The 14,585-nt window shown below is 42.5% G+C and overlaps 1 protein-coding gene across 5 annotated transcripts in view; it reads right to left on the bottom strand.

The window, feature by feature from the left end:
• Positions 1 to 2,811: 2,811 nt before the first annotated feature.
• The window catches only part of ACSL3 (acyl-CoA synthetase long chain family member 3), a 503,023-nt gene continuing 491,249 nt past the window's right edge, over positions 2,812 to 14,585 (bottom strand). For all 5 annotated transcript variants that reach the window (XM_069213474.1, XM_069213478.1, XM_069213477.1 and 2 more), the window contains exon 15: positions 2,812 to 4,405. In XM_069213474.1, the coding sequence (XP_069069575.1) occupies positions 4,248 to 4,405 (158 nt within the window). In that variant the 3' untranslated portion in view covers positions 2,812 to 4,247. The remainder of the gene's footprint in view (positions 4,406 to 14,585) is intronic.

Genomic DNA, 14,585 nt, shown 5'->3' with positions numbered 1-14,585 from the left:
CTTTGTGAATCGCAAATTGTGAGTCGCAAAACAAAATGTACAATAGTGTCTAAGACACTGCTAGCGATTCCCAGATGGGTCGCAAGGGACCTGCCTCATTAATATTCATAAGGCAAGTTGCAATTTGCGATCCATTCAGGAATGGCTGCACTCACAGGGATGGTGGCCCGCTGCTGTCAGCAGACCACCATGCCTGTGAATCCTTTTTAAATAAGCTTTTTTTGTTTAAATGCAGCCAGTTTTCCTTAAAGGAAAACGGGATACATCGCAACAATAAAAATGAAACGTTTCAGTTTAATTTTTTTCAGACTAGGCAGTGGTCCCAGGGACCACTGCCTACTCTGTAAAAATGTCTGCACCCCCATTCACAAAGGGGAAGGGGTGCCTTGGGGACTCCTTCCCGTTGGCAAATGGGTTAAACACCATTTGATATTCGAGTTAACTGTGATTGTTTTGCAACTCCATTCACGGACACATAATCATACATACCCCTGTGAGTCGCAATTAGGAAGGGACACCCTCGGGACATTCCTTTTGTAATTGCCACTCGCAAACCCTGTTTTGCAAGTTGGTAACTCCATACTGACTCGCAAAATATGGATTTGTTCATAGGGAAATGATTTTTTTGGCCGGAACTGGCCTGTTTGCAACCAACAAGAAGCTTCATACAGGTTACATTATTTCAGCAAGGGTCTTAACATGGACACTTTCAGGTGATCAAAGTATCCTAAATCCATTTACCAGGCTCGGGCTGAATTACAACATAGAACAATGTATTGGCCTAATGCCCTAGATAACCAATATGGGAAAAGAGAAACGAGTTAAGTGATCAAACTGATCACAAAGGAATTCTCTAATGACAGAGGACCTCTGTTCATTAAAGACTTGTACACATGGCACTTTGAAAATCTTTTAGGCTAATGGGCCAATTGGGGTGGGGGGGGTTGAAAATGCTGATATCTATATGTCTCATTAATAAGCTTAATTGGGAAAGATGGGCCTGTGCACTTCACTTCCATAAATACCATTCTTGATAGACTGTTAAAAGGAAAATGAGTTGTTCTAGAATCCACCTGGATCTTGACAGTTAACAGGCATTGAATGAAAGTAGGCCCGAGTTATAAAGAGATAAAATGATTTTGTTGGCATTGTTACAGACCAAAAACCTATTTCATAAAGGAGCCAACGAAAACTGCTGCGAGACCAAGACCATCATACTCAACTCCTAAAGATTGAGCCACATTTTATTACTGGGATGGGCACAACATTTCACCTCAGTATTAGTGGAGACCGTATTTACAAAAGGTGTTTGTGGCATGGCATTTGAAATATTGACCTCCAAGCATGATAGAGATGGGCCTTTGCGCATGAGGTTGAAACATACTTTGCACCTGTAACTTAGGTTATATGTGGGTATGCTGATCTCTGGTACGGCTACCTTTAAACCAAGAGGCTTGTTGCTGAATTTTTAAAACACAGGAATGGTAGTTTTTGAGTCACAGACAGTCGTTTCAAGGGTTGAGCCACATGAAACTGGAGAGACTTGAGGTTTCTGCTGTCCACAGCCCTAAAACACAGTCCTGGGGAACCATTACTTTATTAGGAAATGCTGTTCATGGGGAACCAGTTATTATAGAAAAGGAAAAAAAAAATGCATTTTGTTTTAAGGGGTGTGAACTCTCCATATTGAAGACTAGATAAGAGAATCTTCAGAAATAAGCCTAAAATCTGAGTAACAGCCTTATTCCTTGAAGAAATTAAATTATTCTGACGGTTCTAAATTGGTGCTGGAGTAGGAATTGGAGAGTTATTGTGTACCTTTTTCTCAAGTACAGTCAATGATGAACAAGTTATACTGTGGCTAGAGGATTGCTCCCCTCCGGTATGCAACAACAAACAAGCATTTTCAATGAAACGGAGCACGCATTTGCTCGAGTTGGACCTATTTGCGTTGTAAACTCCTAACCTAACTTTTCTTTCTTGAAAATTAACAGATAAAGTAGTCCAGAAGCCAGGCTCAAAACATCAAGCCTCGTATGTTTCTAGTAGTTTACCGGTGCTGTGTAGGCGGGCTAAACACCGGAAAAGGCATGACGTATGCATGCCTTTCACAAATGAAAGCAAGCAGATTTTAAAGAGCACGCCCAGGAACCAATAAAAGAGACTGACCTGACCTGGGCGTGGTTTGAAGCCCAAAGAGAGATTACTTTATGGACTGAGCGCTTTGCTCTCACCCATAATAAACCACTGCATTGTAACATTTCCTATAGCTCTTATACGGCTGAGACGATTCTGGCAAAGTGTGACAATGTCCTTGCACTGCTATTGCAGAATATGACTGGATAATTGAGACCAGGAAGGGAGGGTGGGAGGGGATGGGGAATGCAAGGTTTTGTTTGTCAACAAAGACCTGTAGTGTAATGCCACTATACCCTGAAGTTGGGCTCCTGAAGCAAAACTAAATCACTTGCGCCTATAAGTACAAACTGGCACATATAAAAACATTTTAAGTATAAAACTAATGGGTGGCAGAGTATGGCGATCACATAACATGCATGAACGCAAATATAAGGCCTGAAAAAACCCTGTAAAATAAAATGCTATTATCGGTTTACGGAAATGAAACCATATGAAGTGTGAAATGTGGCTTGAGTAAGGGGAGGGAGTACACAAATGTGGCAGGACCCTTTAGTTATATATTTATCCCAATATAGACATCTTGAAAAGGCAGTTCTGGAACCCTTTATCTAGAAGGGAAGTTCTAAAAAAAAAAAAAACGGTAATAAACACAACAGCTATAAGCCACAGTGATTTCTTTTTTGTGCATTTTAATCCTTTCAGTTCATTCCTTTGCCAAGTCCTCGGTACTAGGCACACTTCAATGTAACATCTATTAGGGAGACGTCGTGTGCCAAGCATGGCAATTCATACATTTAAACTGGTTGATCGTTGCTGGTTCTGCAAGAAATGTACAAAAACTAAAGACAAAATTGCACAAAACCCTTCAATACATAAGGTAATAATCAAACGATTCAAGAGTCAAATGGATCACTACAATTAGAATCAAGTGGTTTGAGGTTTTAAGGACAATTGTTTTTCTGATTTAGTATAATATACATCTGAATGCATGCATATGTAGTTTTTCTGGTCCATTTTCTTTCCAGTACTTCAGTAACTTGGGCCCTGATTTTGATGCTAGCGTATGGAATACTCCGTCATAAACGAGTATTCCCCTCCACCAACATCTAAATCAGGCCCTTACTGCAGAATCTAGTGAATCAATTACATGTTCGAGCTGAATGAAAAAAGTACCAAAAGCTTCCGTTTACAGTAGTGCATGTCCGTTCTTTCCCCCTTAAACTACATTGTGTTTCTGCAGTATCAGACTGAACTAGTAATTGTTCCAACACCAGTTCTACTTACAGGAATCTCTCAAACAATCTGCAGCAAAAGGCCCTGAAACTGGCACACACAACTCTTCACCTCAACAATTCAAACTCCGTTTGCTGGGCAATGAATTTTCAAACACTAAAGATTGAATGAGTTCTCTCTATTGCCATGTCTCGACCACCAGAATCACTCAACAAAAGGTAAAAAAAAAACTCGTCCACAAAAAAAATTGTCAGAATCTTCAAAGGTGGTGGACGCGTCGCAGAAGGCATTCCCATGTATTTAGGTGATTTTTCGATCAACACAAGGCGACTATACAGCATTAAGAAACGTAGATCACGCCCTAAGAAAGGTTTCATTTGTAAACAGGTTTCCAATGTACACGAATACACAACATCGACACTCGTTTTAAATATCAGAAGTTAAAAAAGTCTCCCCAAAAGTCACCGTTTCATATGTACAGTAATATTACTGATCCCTCTATACATCTGCCCCTTATAAACTTACAAACAGAACAATAGCACAATCTGTATAAATCGGGATCAAAAAAAAAAGAAACCTTGGTTTCCATATCAGCATCTGGTCACCAGTGCTGAGGCTCGGGAAATTAGCAGGGTTAGAGACGCAGCAACTTCTGCTAAAAAACAGAGACAGACTCAAATTTGCCGTCTTAACATTTTACTGATGGGATCAGTGAACGATGGTGCGGCTGTGTTGCTGGGAAGAACACTGTCAGGCGAGGAATGGTCTTCGAATTGGTTTCTTTTACTGTCTCGTGTTGAGACTCAATTCAAGTATTTCCTAGTTGCTCTGGCTTGGGGCAGCAGAATGGTATCCAGACATCAGAAAGCATCCCGTTATTTTCCTCCGTACATTCGCTCAATGTCCGCCAGGTAATGCGTTTTAAGTTCCTTGCGTTTCAATTTAAAGGCGTCTGTTACCAAACCAGTTTCAGGTGTCCATACCTCAGTGCACAGGCGTATTTTCAGTGGGATTTCGAATTTCTCCAGGGAAGCTAAACAAGAAAGTCAACAATTACAGTAGGTACAGACTATTGGTAAGGATATTTTTATTTATTTGTATACAAACGATGTACTGTTTTATAAAAATAAAAAATAAAAAAAAAAGAAACACGATGCATTAATATTGTCATTCACAACTATTCAAGATCGTACTGGCGACCAAGTCGAAAAGCACTACAATTATACTGTACATAAATTATTTGGCCACACGCTCTTTCATCCCTAGGCAAAGGCACCAGTTCTTTGCTAAAGCATTGCCATTAAACAGCAATATTTAATGGCAATGCTGTTGCAGAGTTCTAGGAAGGTCGGTATAGGGCAAGGTATTGATTCTCCTGAAGCAAGAATTAGGCTCAAAATAGCTAGTTTTTTGCCCTGCGTCAGCAGGGAAAACACTTTTTTAAATTCAAGATTTCTACTTTTCAACCCTTCCTAAAATGACTTGAGGAATTTATGACTTTCCCCAAAACATTCCAGGACTAAAATTAGGACAGTAAACAAGCCTCTTCGAATATGTTGTGGAAAGATGCCCTTCTCCTAAATATTTAAAGACGGGAGTTAGAATTTTTATTTTGACCTTCCAATATCTGCCAGAATCACTGCTGCTCAGAGGGCGCAGTTCAGGGCAAGAAACACTAATGTTGGACTGAAGTCAGAAAGATTCAAACCCACATTCTGCAACAAAAAAAAAAAAAATCTGAGGCTGCTCCCTTCTTGTAGAAATCACTCTCAGGGGAAATAAGATGCCAGGAAAACACTGTAGCATTCAGAAGACAAAATTACTATTTTGTACGTACCATAACATGTAATTCCCCTTTACCAATGCTCACCAACCACTGCAGGACTTGCCCTTTTACCTTAAAAAGACTATCTTCCCTTCTGCATCCTCTTATCTAAAAGAAAATGCCGCATATGTGGAGTGAATGTCATCATCTATAAGCTGCTTCCTATATTTTAAAGAGCCCATTCGGTGAATGATGTCACATTAGATTTCAAAACTCAAACGGGTTCACCAAACAAATGAACATTCTAGAATGATGACAGTGGGGATATGCTGGACTGAGTGAAGAATTTTTCTCTACATCAGATGGCCCCTAAATATATTTTGAGACAAGCTCTTAATTCTTAACTGTTAAGCAAAGCAATATCCTAAGAGTAGCACAGTTTTAAAAAATCATGGAAAAAATCTGTTATGCACTGATCATTTGAAACATCCGTTTTGAAAATGAGCTTTGTGAGCAGTTTTGACAATCGTTGCTTTCTAACAAAAATGGGACGTGCAATAAAGATAACCAAATCATATATCTCCAAAGACTTCTGCCCCAGTACACAACCTTCACCGCTGGGTAAATCCAGAAAAACGGCACAATCCGGTACACAAACTTACTATTAAAAGGGTTTTCTTTATTCCATAATTATAAAGTGCAAAGTGCGAGGTGCCACAAAGAGAACTGGACTACGCATTTCGGCCAAAGCCTTCGAGTGGGCCATATATATTCAATCTTATCCCTACCTACCCTGCTTTCTTAGATCATGCTTACTTGTTGTTAGTTTAATAGTTTTTCTAATTTCCTTGCTTCTCATTGGTTAGCGCTGCTGGTTTCACTTTCTTTTCTACTCAAGTTTTTTTTCTTCTTCTTGCTGCTTCTCCTGTTGCTGCCGCTTGTTCCACATTCACCATTGCTTTTCACTTTTGTATTAACCACTCGAGAGTGCATGTGTTTTGTCTCCCTTGGGTACTGCATCCCCCTGCAGTCTACGTTGCTCCTTTCACTAAAATGGCATGCATTTTTCATACGTCAAAATTTCATTCTCTGCACATCGCAATGTGACAAAATGTTCGATAAGCATTCAAAGTGAATTCTGTAGATGTCTGTTCAAGTGTTCCTGTTATGACTCTAGCGCCAGCACCAGTGAAATGTACAAACAAGTTACATTTTTTTTCATACTCTTTATGGTAGACACTATCAAACCACATTATTTCTAACCTTAGAATATTCCCCAGGCATGAAACTGGACCCAGAAAACTTTGAAGCAATATCTTTGCTTGACGAGAGGTCACGCCTATGATGCTGCATTGACAGCATGCACAATGGATGTGACAAGAGTGGGCCTATGCAAATGTATACTGACTCAATTGCTTTCTTGACAATTCTGCACCTGCAGACGTGGAGTAAAAAAAAAAAAAAAAATTCTATGTGACCAATGTGCACATTCCTAGAATGGGATCCTTTTAGGAGAAGCCGCCCAGTGCAAGGAACAGGGAGAATGGGAGAGTCCGTAAGCAATGTGCAGTTACAGTCTCTACCACAAAGAGCGTTACCGAAGGTAAGTAACCTGCTCTGCTGATAAGAGACTTTTAAACATATTCATCACCTTAGAATAGATACCACAGGAGTGCTTACTAGGAAGTGGGTCCGTGAACAGACTCAAACCAAAAAGTCCTGCAGAAACAAATGGTAAAGTGCCCGACTTGACTGACCTCTCAGTCCAAAAAATAGTACTTCAGGTTGTATGGAACGGCACCCACATAGCTGCCTGGCAAATATCCAGGAAAGACACTCCATGTCCCACTGCAGTAGAAGCAGCCTTGGCTATGGTAGAATGCGTCCACAAGTCTTCAGGAGGCTGCTTCTTCGCTTATGTGTAGCAGATCTTAATGCAGAGTACAATCCAGAGAGATGGTGGTTTTCTGCACCGCTTTTTCTTTCTTAGCTCCTGTGAACACAGCAAGGAGGTGATCATCCACTCTGTTACTTGCTATGATTGATGCAGAAACCGCAAGCCCTCTTTGGATCAAACCAATGGAATGTTTCCTTTGCCCTAAAGAGGTGAAGTTTAGAAAATAACTCCTTTGGTAAAAGGATGCACGAGTCCTAACAACCAGCCTATCTGGGTAGAAACGGAGGTACTGTCGGTTAGCAGAGGGCCTGAAGGTTACTCATGCTCCCATGCCATGTTACAACAACCGAAACAACTGTCTTAGGAGTGAGCAACCTGAGAAGACAGCTATGTATAGGTTGAGAGGGAGAACACAGAACAAAGGTCAAACCCAAATTTAAGTCTCACTGGGGCATATTTTAACATGGAAGAGGAAACAAATGTTGTAGCCCTTTACGAAACACATCACAACTGGTGATTTATAAAAAATGTTTTAAAAAAAAGGCTGGTGCAGAAAATGTAAAAAGGTCAAAGTAGCCAACAGGTACAGTGCCCACAGCAAAGCCTTGCTGGGCTACGGACAACATGAACAAGAAACTTGGACAGCTTTGCGTTAAGTGGGTCTATTGGTTTGATTTTACACCGGGCCACACAATTTTGTCAAAATGTATGTATTAAATTTCATTAGATGTAAAACAAGATCATCAAAAGCTATGACAAATTCACTAGCTACACAGTGCGAACAACCCCTCCCTCATTCCAGTCCCACATACAAAAAGCTCCTACTACTGGATGTTATCTGTCCCATCTGTGCGCAACAATACTATCACTGTTCGTCAGAGAGCGAATCCTCTAGCTCTTGCTCCCATTGAGAATGCCACTGGGAATGCCTTCGGCCTCGATAGCCAGGGAATTTGTCCTGTGCAGAACGATTCAATATAGAAACCAGTATTTGCGGCTTGTAGTAAGGTATGAAGGGTATTAACAATGGGGCTCAGCAGGAAAGTTTGGGATAATTGCCCGGATGTTATGTTTCAGGCGGATGTATGCAATAATCTCCAGCGGAGAGGCTGAATTCTCACCCACAAAATCGGTCCGTGACATTAAAAGATTGTCACGGTACAAGTCGCTCCAGACCTTGATGCCACGCTGTTTGAGGTGTTGCCGGCGTAGAAACTCGTGAATGACTGGCAGCAAAGCGTGGTAGGCAAGTGGGATCAGTAGGGAATACAGGAGTGCCTTACCCACTCTGCAACATAGACGCGCCAGGCATTCCATGTGCAGGCCACCATTGATACAGCGTTAGAGGCGGAACCGGACTCCATGCCCCGAAAGGAGAACAGGGGAGCCATATAACCCCTCCTTGACCGCCAAATGAGGAAGGTATCGAGTGGGCTGATACCAGTGAACAGCTTGATGGGCCTAAGCACACAAATAATATTAAAACTGCATGTCAGGGGCTTCAAACTCCCCCGCAGAAAAGGGAAAGCTGAGAGTTTCCCAAAGTATGCGTGGTGTGGTTGTCCCCCGCCCCCTCAGTTAAAATCAACTGGATTTTAGTGCCCGAAAAAAACATGATTTATTAGTATGGGGATGTTCATGAGGAGAGGAGTTTAGGCAAAAGGAAAAAATTCATTATAGCGATACGGCCTGTGAGTAGGATAGAGGGAGAGATATCCAATGAGTGATGCAGTCAGTGCACGCAGGAAGGGTTGTGCCATAATTAGAGCATATCACAGAAATCATAATACTCAAGTACTTGAGTTCAGACCGTCACCACTGGAGTGGAAAGTCAGGAGTGAATGGCACGGTGGTCGGTGTGTGGTGAAAAAGGTATGATTTTTCCAGTTGATCTGGACTCCCGATAGGTCTCAGAATCGTATACAACTTGCCCAGAACATCATTGAGGCTCATATGCGGGCCATGAAGACAGTCATATCACCCGCATAGAGGGAAATCAAGAGATGACTATTATGGTATTGCAGGCCTAATCTCTATAGTGCTGGTGAAAAATAGTGTCCAATGGTTTGTTTGCTGAGGCAAGAAGTAATGGATACGACGGACACCACTAGTATGTATCTTGGGTGATTTCGAATGGGAAGGAGATCATGCTGCTGCCTCTCACCCGGGCAACAGAGTGCGCATAGAGGAGTGCTATCCATGAGAAAAAGTTAAGAGGGAGCCCTATCTGACGTAAAACAGCCATCAAGAAATCCCATTCCACATAATCAAAGGCCTTAGTCGTGTTTAGGAAAACTGCTGCTGCAGTCAAATCTGGGTCTCCATCCTGCAATACAACAAAATTCAGATGCGATGCCGTTAACAGATTGATCAAACATTCACCGCTTTATACTAAGACTTATCATGGTCTTCGGATACTTTTTGTAGTTCATGCTATGTTACCTCGAAAACATCATTGGCCATTGGAGCTTAACAATACAACTTGATACTTCCACAAGTTGGAGGTGATGTGCTTCCTGAGACACCACAGAGGAATAAATTGAAATCTCTACGTATCTGTGATGTGCCGTGGTTTTTCTTCTTCGTACAATACAACAAATATTGTCTGCAAAATATAGAAGGTGGAGCATACAGGGACAAAACCCGATAGATCCAGCCACACTAGGCAAGTCATGAGAAGGGACAGTCAATTGGCGAGAACCTTCGCCAAGATTTTAACATCACAAAAGATCAAGGAAAGGGGCCTATAAGGCTTGCATCAGTCTGAAGGTTTACCGGGCTTAAGTAGCATAATAATCAGGCCTTCACGCATGGAAGCAGGGAGCTGCCCCTCGATTTTCGCTTCTTGAAAAACAGATAGTATCACTGGTGCCAAGAGACTCACTTAAGTTTTGTAAAATTCCACTAGTAGCCCATCTGGCCTCGGCGCCTTCCCAGACAGTAACTGCTGTATCACCTCTGACTATATCAAGAATTAAATCTTGCTCAGATAATGCCACTGGGCATCACTGATATGCAACTGTGTTGGGCAATGCACTGCTTGTAGTACTATGAAATTAATCCAGTGTTCAATGTGCACTACGGTACCGCCTTCTGAATCTGGGACGGCCTCAGGGGGAAGAGAAAGCAGCAATAGTAACCACTGTGATTAACGAATCCCCTGAAGAAGGGCTTTGCCCCAAAATGCATCGGGCCTTAAAGCATTTGTTTATTGGATAACACCATCTGACAATGAAGGAATATAACGCATGAAGAAAACACGCAACTTCAAGGAAGAATACACGTAATTAATCTACCATCTTTAGTGAAGCGTTTTCACACTCGGAATACCATCTTTAAAACCAACGATAACACGAACTTCAGTTTGAGATCGAATAGTAATGCACAAAGTGGGCACTGTTTCCGTGAATGCAACAGTGCTGTGTATCACTGAGCCAGCCCAGGGCCACGTCCTCCAAATGAGTCCATCTCAATGTGGTCACGCCGTCGTGAAGTTAAGAGGGTTTTGAAACAGGATAAAAGACCTGAAGAATATTAGAGGTATCCATGTGAAGGTGCTCATGCACATCCCAAACATTCGAGATATCGTTAGCAGCTAATGGGAGCCTAATCATATGCGCGCCAGGGTCAGGGAGCTCACCCTCTATACGCATGAGCTGCAGCATATTTTCTCAAGAATAGGCGTTCTCTATTGGCCACGTAGTGAAACTATAATAGCACTGTTTTTAATTGCTGGGTTAGCAGAGGGTCGGCACTGTGTCAGCTGAACCTCCAAGCTCTTGAGTTCCCTCTCCAGGAGGGCCAACTGATCTCGCAGGGAGCGAAATATACCACCACACTTGGCGAGGCAGAGGCCATGAATAGTGATCTTGGAGGCTTCACACACTGTGCCAATCAACGGCAAAGAGGCAGTATCTTTAAAAAAAAAAAAAAATCTGAAAAAGTCTGGCTCGGCACTTCTTGAAATTGGGGGCCAAGGAGTGTGCCCAGAGAGAGGAGCCAGTTGGCACCCATAGGTGTGTGTGTTGGTAGAAATAGTGCAAGTATTACTGGTGAATGATCTAAATAGGTACGGGCCATGTGGGCAACCTCCCTCAACCCAGGAGATCAGGCAGTAGTCCAAGCTGGACCAACTTGTGTACTCCAAAATAAATTGTAGCTTCCCGAGCATGTGAATGGCGCAACCTCCAAATATCAAGCAAGTTATTGTCACGAATGATAGCTTGAAGGTGGTGGGATGCATTATTGCGGTAAGTGGGTGGTTTATGTGAACGATCTATGTCAGCGACCAGGGCAGTATTGAAATCCCTGCCCCATACCAGCAGCGACGGTCCTACGGATACTATCTGGCCAAATCACAGAGAAAAAAGTTGGTAACATCTAGATTGGGACCATAGCAATTGACAACAGGGACAGTGTGGAAAAGCAGTTAACCCCACATTTTCATGCAACGGCTGTGGCGGTCATTTAGGAAACCCAGAGGGACACACAGAAAGAACTCCCCTACAGATCAGGGTGATGGATCCTTAGGCACAGCAGAAAAAGGAGGAAAATACCCTATGGGGAGACCACTTCACTGCAAATGATGTGTTGTGACAGGAAGCTAACTGTTTTTTGTTTTAGTTTTTTTACTTAACCGCAGCTCTAATAACAGTTATTTGGTTGAAAATTAACATAGGATCCACTCCTTTCACAAAAAATTGCAGGAATCTGATTACGAGGTAGCAGTCAAGTTGAGAGAAGGTGGGGAAACAATGCTGGGTTCATTTACGTCATGCAATGTGCTCCCTCAATTGAGTTTTAAAATTATTATTATTATTATTTTTTTTAAAGGAAATAGCACCAAGAAAGCCGCTCCCCAACAGACATCACTTGGGAAAAGCTTACCCACATCACTGTTATGTGCTCTTCTACATCACACCCAACCTATCCATAATCTGTTTTCAAGCAGTAAATGTGAAACGTAAAGCCAGAACTGAACATCTCTGATCAGCATTTCTGTTACAGATACAAATACACAAAAACACCTGGACGCCCGTTCAGAATTCCTCCTGCACAATGTCTCGTTTAAAAAAAAAAAAAAGCTTAAAAACTAAGCATTTTCTTGAATTGGACAGCATGTGGCAAAGCATCTGTGCCAGCGGTATAATTACGCCATTTTCATTGCTCCAACTTGATTAGCAGACTTTCTGAAAAGTTAGACACAAGAAAAAACAACCATTGGCAAAGCCAATAGATCTCCCATATGCAGGATCTTTTGGATTTATCAAAGTGTCTTTCTTTTAGCCATATTGTACAGCAGAGCAGCTGTTGTGTGGCATGGCTGAAAATGTTGGTGAAAGCTGGCCGCTTCATAATTTTTTTTAATTATTATTATTTTATTTCTTCAACTTTCAACCCTATTGCACAGCAGTTGCGCTGCTGTTCAACAAGACAAAAAAAACAGACAAATATTAATATCTACTTTTTGGCTTTGTCAATGTTTTTTTTTTTTTCCCAACACATCTGGAGACCAGAGGCCTGTTAATTCCAGCTTCTCAAGATGCACATCCCACTCAAAGATGGATGTGTCAGTCAGTACAGTGGTGACCACCAGGGAAGACCTAGGTACTCCTCTTGAGTCAGTCTGTGAACCACCAAGCCTAACTCTGCTGCAGCATCCTTGGAGATCACTATGGAATATAATGGATCTTCCCTGATGTTGGAACCACAACCTGCGGAGGCATCTTTGGAGAGCCTTTATGTGCCAACATGCATGAGTGACTAGAAGGCTGCAGAAAGCCTAAGGACCTATAGGGGTAAGACCATCAGGACTGGAATATAAACTCTATTCTGTAACAGGATCAAATCCTGGATGACCTGGATTCACTGTGGAGGGGAGAAAGCTCAGAGACTTGTAGTATCCAGTACTGTCCCTAACAAGAGGATGCGCAAGTGAAACTTGGTTATATTGATTGAGAACCCCAAAAGTCGTACAGAAGGAATGCTGTTACTGTCTAGTGATGCAGCACCATCTCCAGGGACTCAGCATGGAGTAGCCAGACATCTAGGTACGGCAATACAGCTATTCTGGACCACCGGAGATAACCAACCCATCCCCCCCTCCCCCCTCTCCCCCCCCACCACCATGTCTGTGCAGATTTGAGGTGCCATTGTACCCCCCAACGGGAGGCCCACACACAATGGTACTGTGCCGACCTCGACACAGATCACGGTTACCTCCTGTATGACTGCTGGATTGGTATATGAAAATAAGTGTGCTGCAAATACGGTGGAACTACCCAAACTTCTGCTTCTAGTGCCAAAAGGACCTGAGCCAGAGACAGCATTTCCTTCCTCAGGTAAAAGTTCAGAAGCCTGTCCAATTTCCAACTTTGGCACCATCAGAACTGCCACTGCTGCAGAACGTGCAGGTGGTCCCTCCAGCTGAAGGGAGTTCTGGAGGATAGGGGGCAATGGAGGGGGACTGTTGCAAGAGTAGGGTGTACTTCTTTTCCACAACATTTTGAATACATTGGTCCGAAGTGATGGTTTTCCATGCCTGTAGAAAAGAGGACATCCATCCTCCTATCAGCAAAACATACTTCTTTCATGTCAAACTATTATGATTTTCTTGGTAGTTTTGGGGAAGAGGAAGAATACGCAGTTTGCATCCTTTACCTTTTCCTCTACCTCTGCAATGCCCGACCAAGTGGTTTCACTGCTTCCGAGGCAGTTGCCCACACTGATGTTGCTGTCCTTGTAGACCTCTTGCAAGTTCCTTGAATTTTCAAAAGAGACGAAAATCCCTGCAACACTAGGGATCTGGCAACGGCTTTACCCACCTTTAATCCTTCCACAAAGGCATTGCCCTTGTCACCAAAAAACGCATTCTCCATCAAAAAGTATGCAGATTAGGGCATATTGCATATCCTCTAAAAAGCCTGAGGAGTGCAGCCATGCATGATACTGAAGCATTATAGAGGACCCCCATGGCTCTGGCCAGAGACAAAAGTGTCTAATCTAGCATTAATGACATGCTTGGAAGCCTCCTAATCATCTAGGACCACCTCGAAGTGATCACAAAGATGTTCAGTCGAGTTTGGAACAACCAAAGCCGCCATATCCCAAGGGCTATGGACATACCATTTGAAGCAGGCATGCCATGTTAAACTAGTGCAGAGCAAAAAAGCCAGTCGAAAATACTTTTTTACCCATCCCTTCTAATTTTTGTTGATTCCGAAAGCGGAGAGTAGGTGAGAATTAAACGTGGGTCGAGTTTTGTGTAAGGAGAAGGCTGCACCATTAGACTTTTAGACGACCGATGAACCAAGAGGAAAGAAGGATCCCCGAAGGTCAGTCTATCACCTTGCCACTGTATGGATGAATGCTGAGGCTAAAGTTGGTTCTGCCACTTCATCCTTAACTGCCTCTAAAAGTGCCTCACTGTAAAAAGTACTGGCTCTCGGAACTTCTGTCAAGATGTTAGGCCTATAGTCAACCAAAGGAAGGGAAAGTTATATGTCTTCTCCAGACTTTTTTAGGGATGCTAGTGTCGATCAGCTGTCCCCT

The sequence above is a fragment of the Pleurodeles waltl genome, chromosome 11 (assembly GCF_031143425.1).
Source record: "Pleurodeles waltl isolate 20211129_DDA chromosome 11, aPleWal1.hap1.20221129, whole genome shotgun sequence".
NCBI classification, from domain to species: Eukaryota; Metazoa; Chordata; class Amphibia; order Caudata; family Salamandridae; genus Pleurodeles; species Pleurodeles waltl.
Note: the sequence above shows the minus strand (reverse complement) of the source record. Positions and strands in the feature narration are given on the sequence as shown.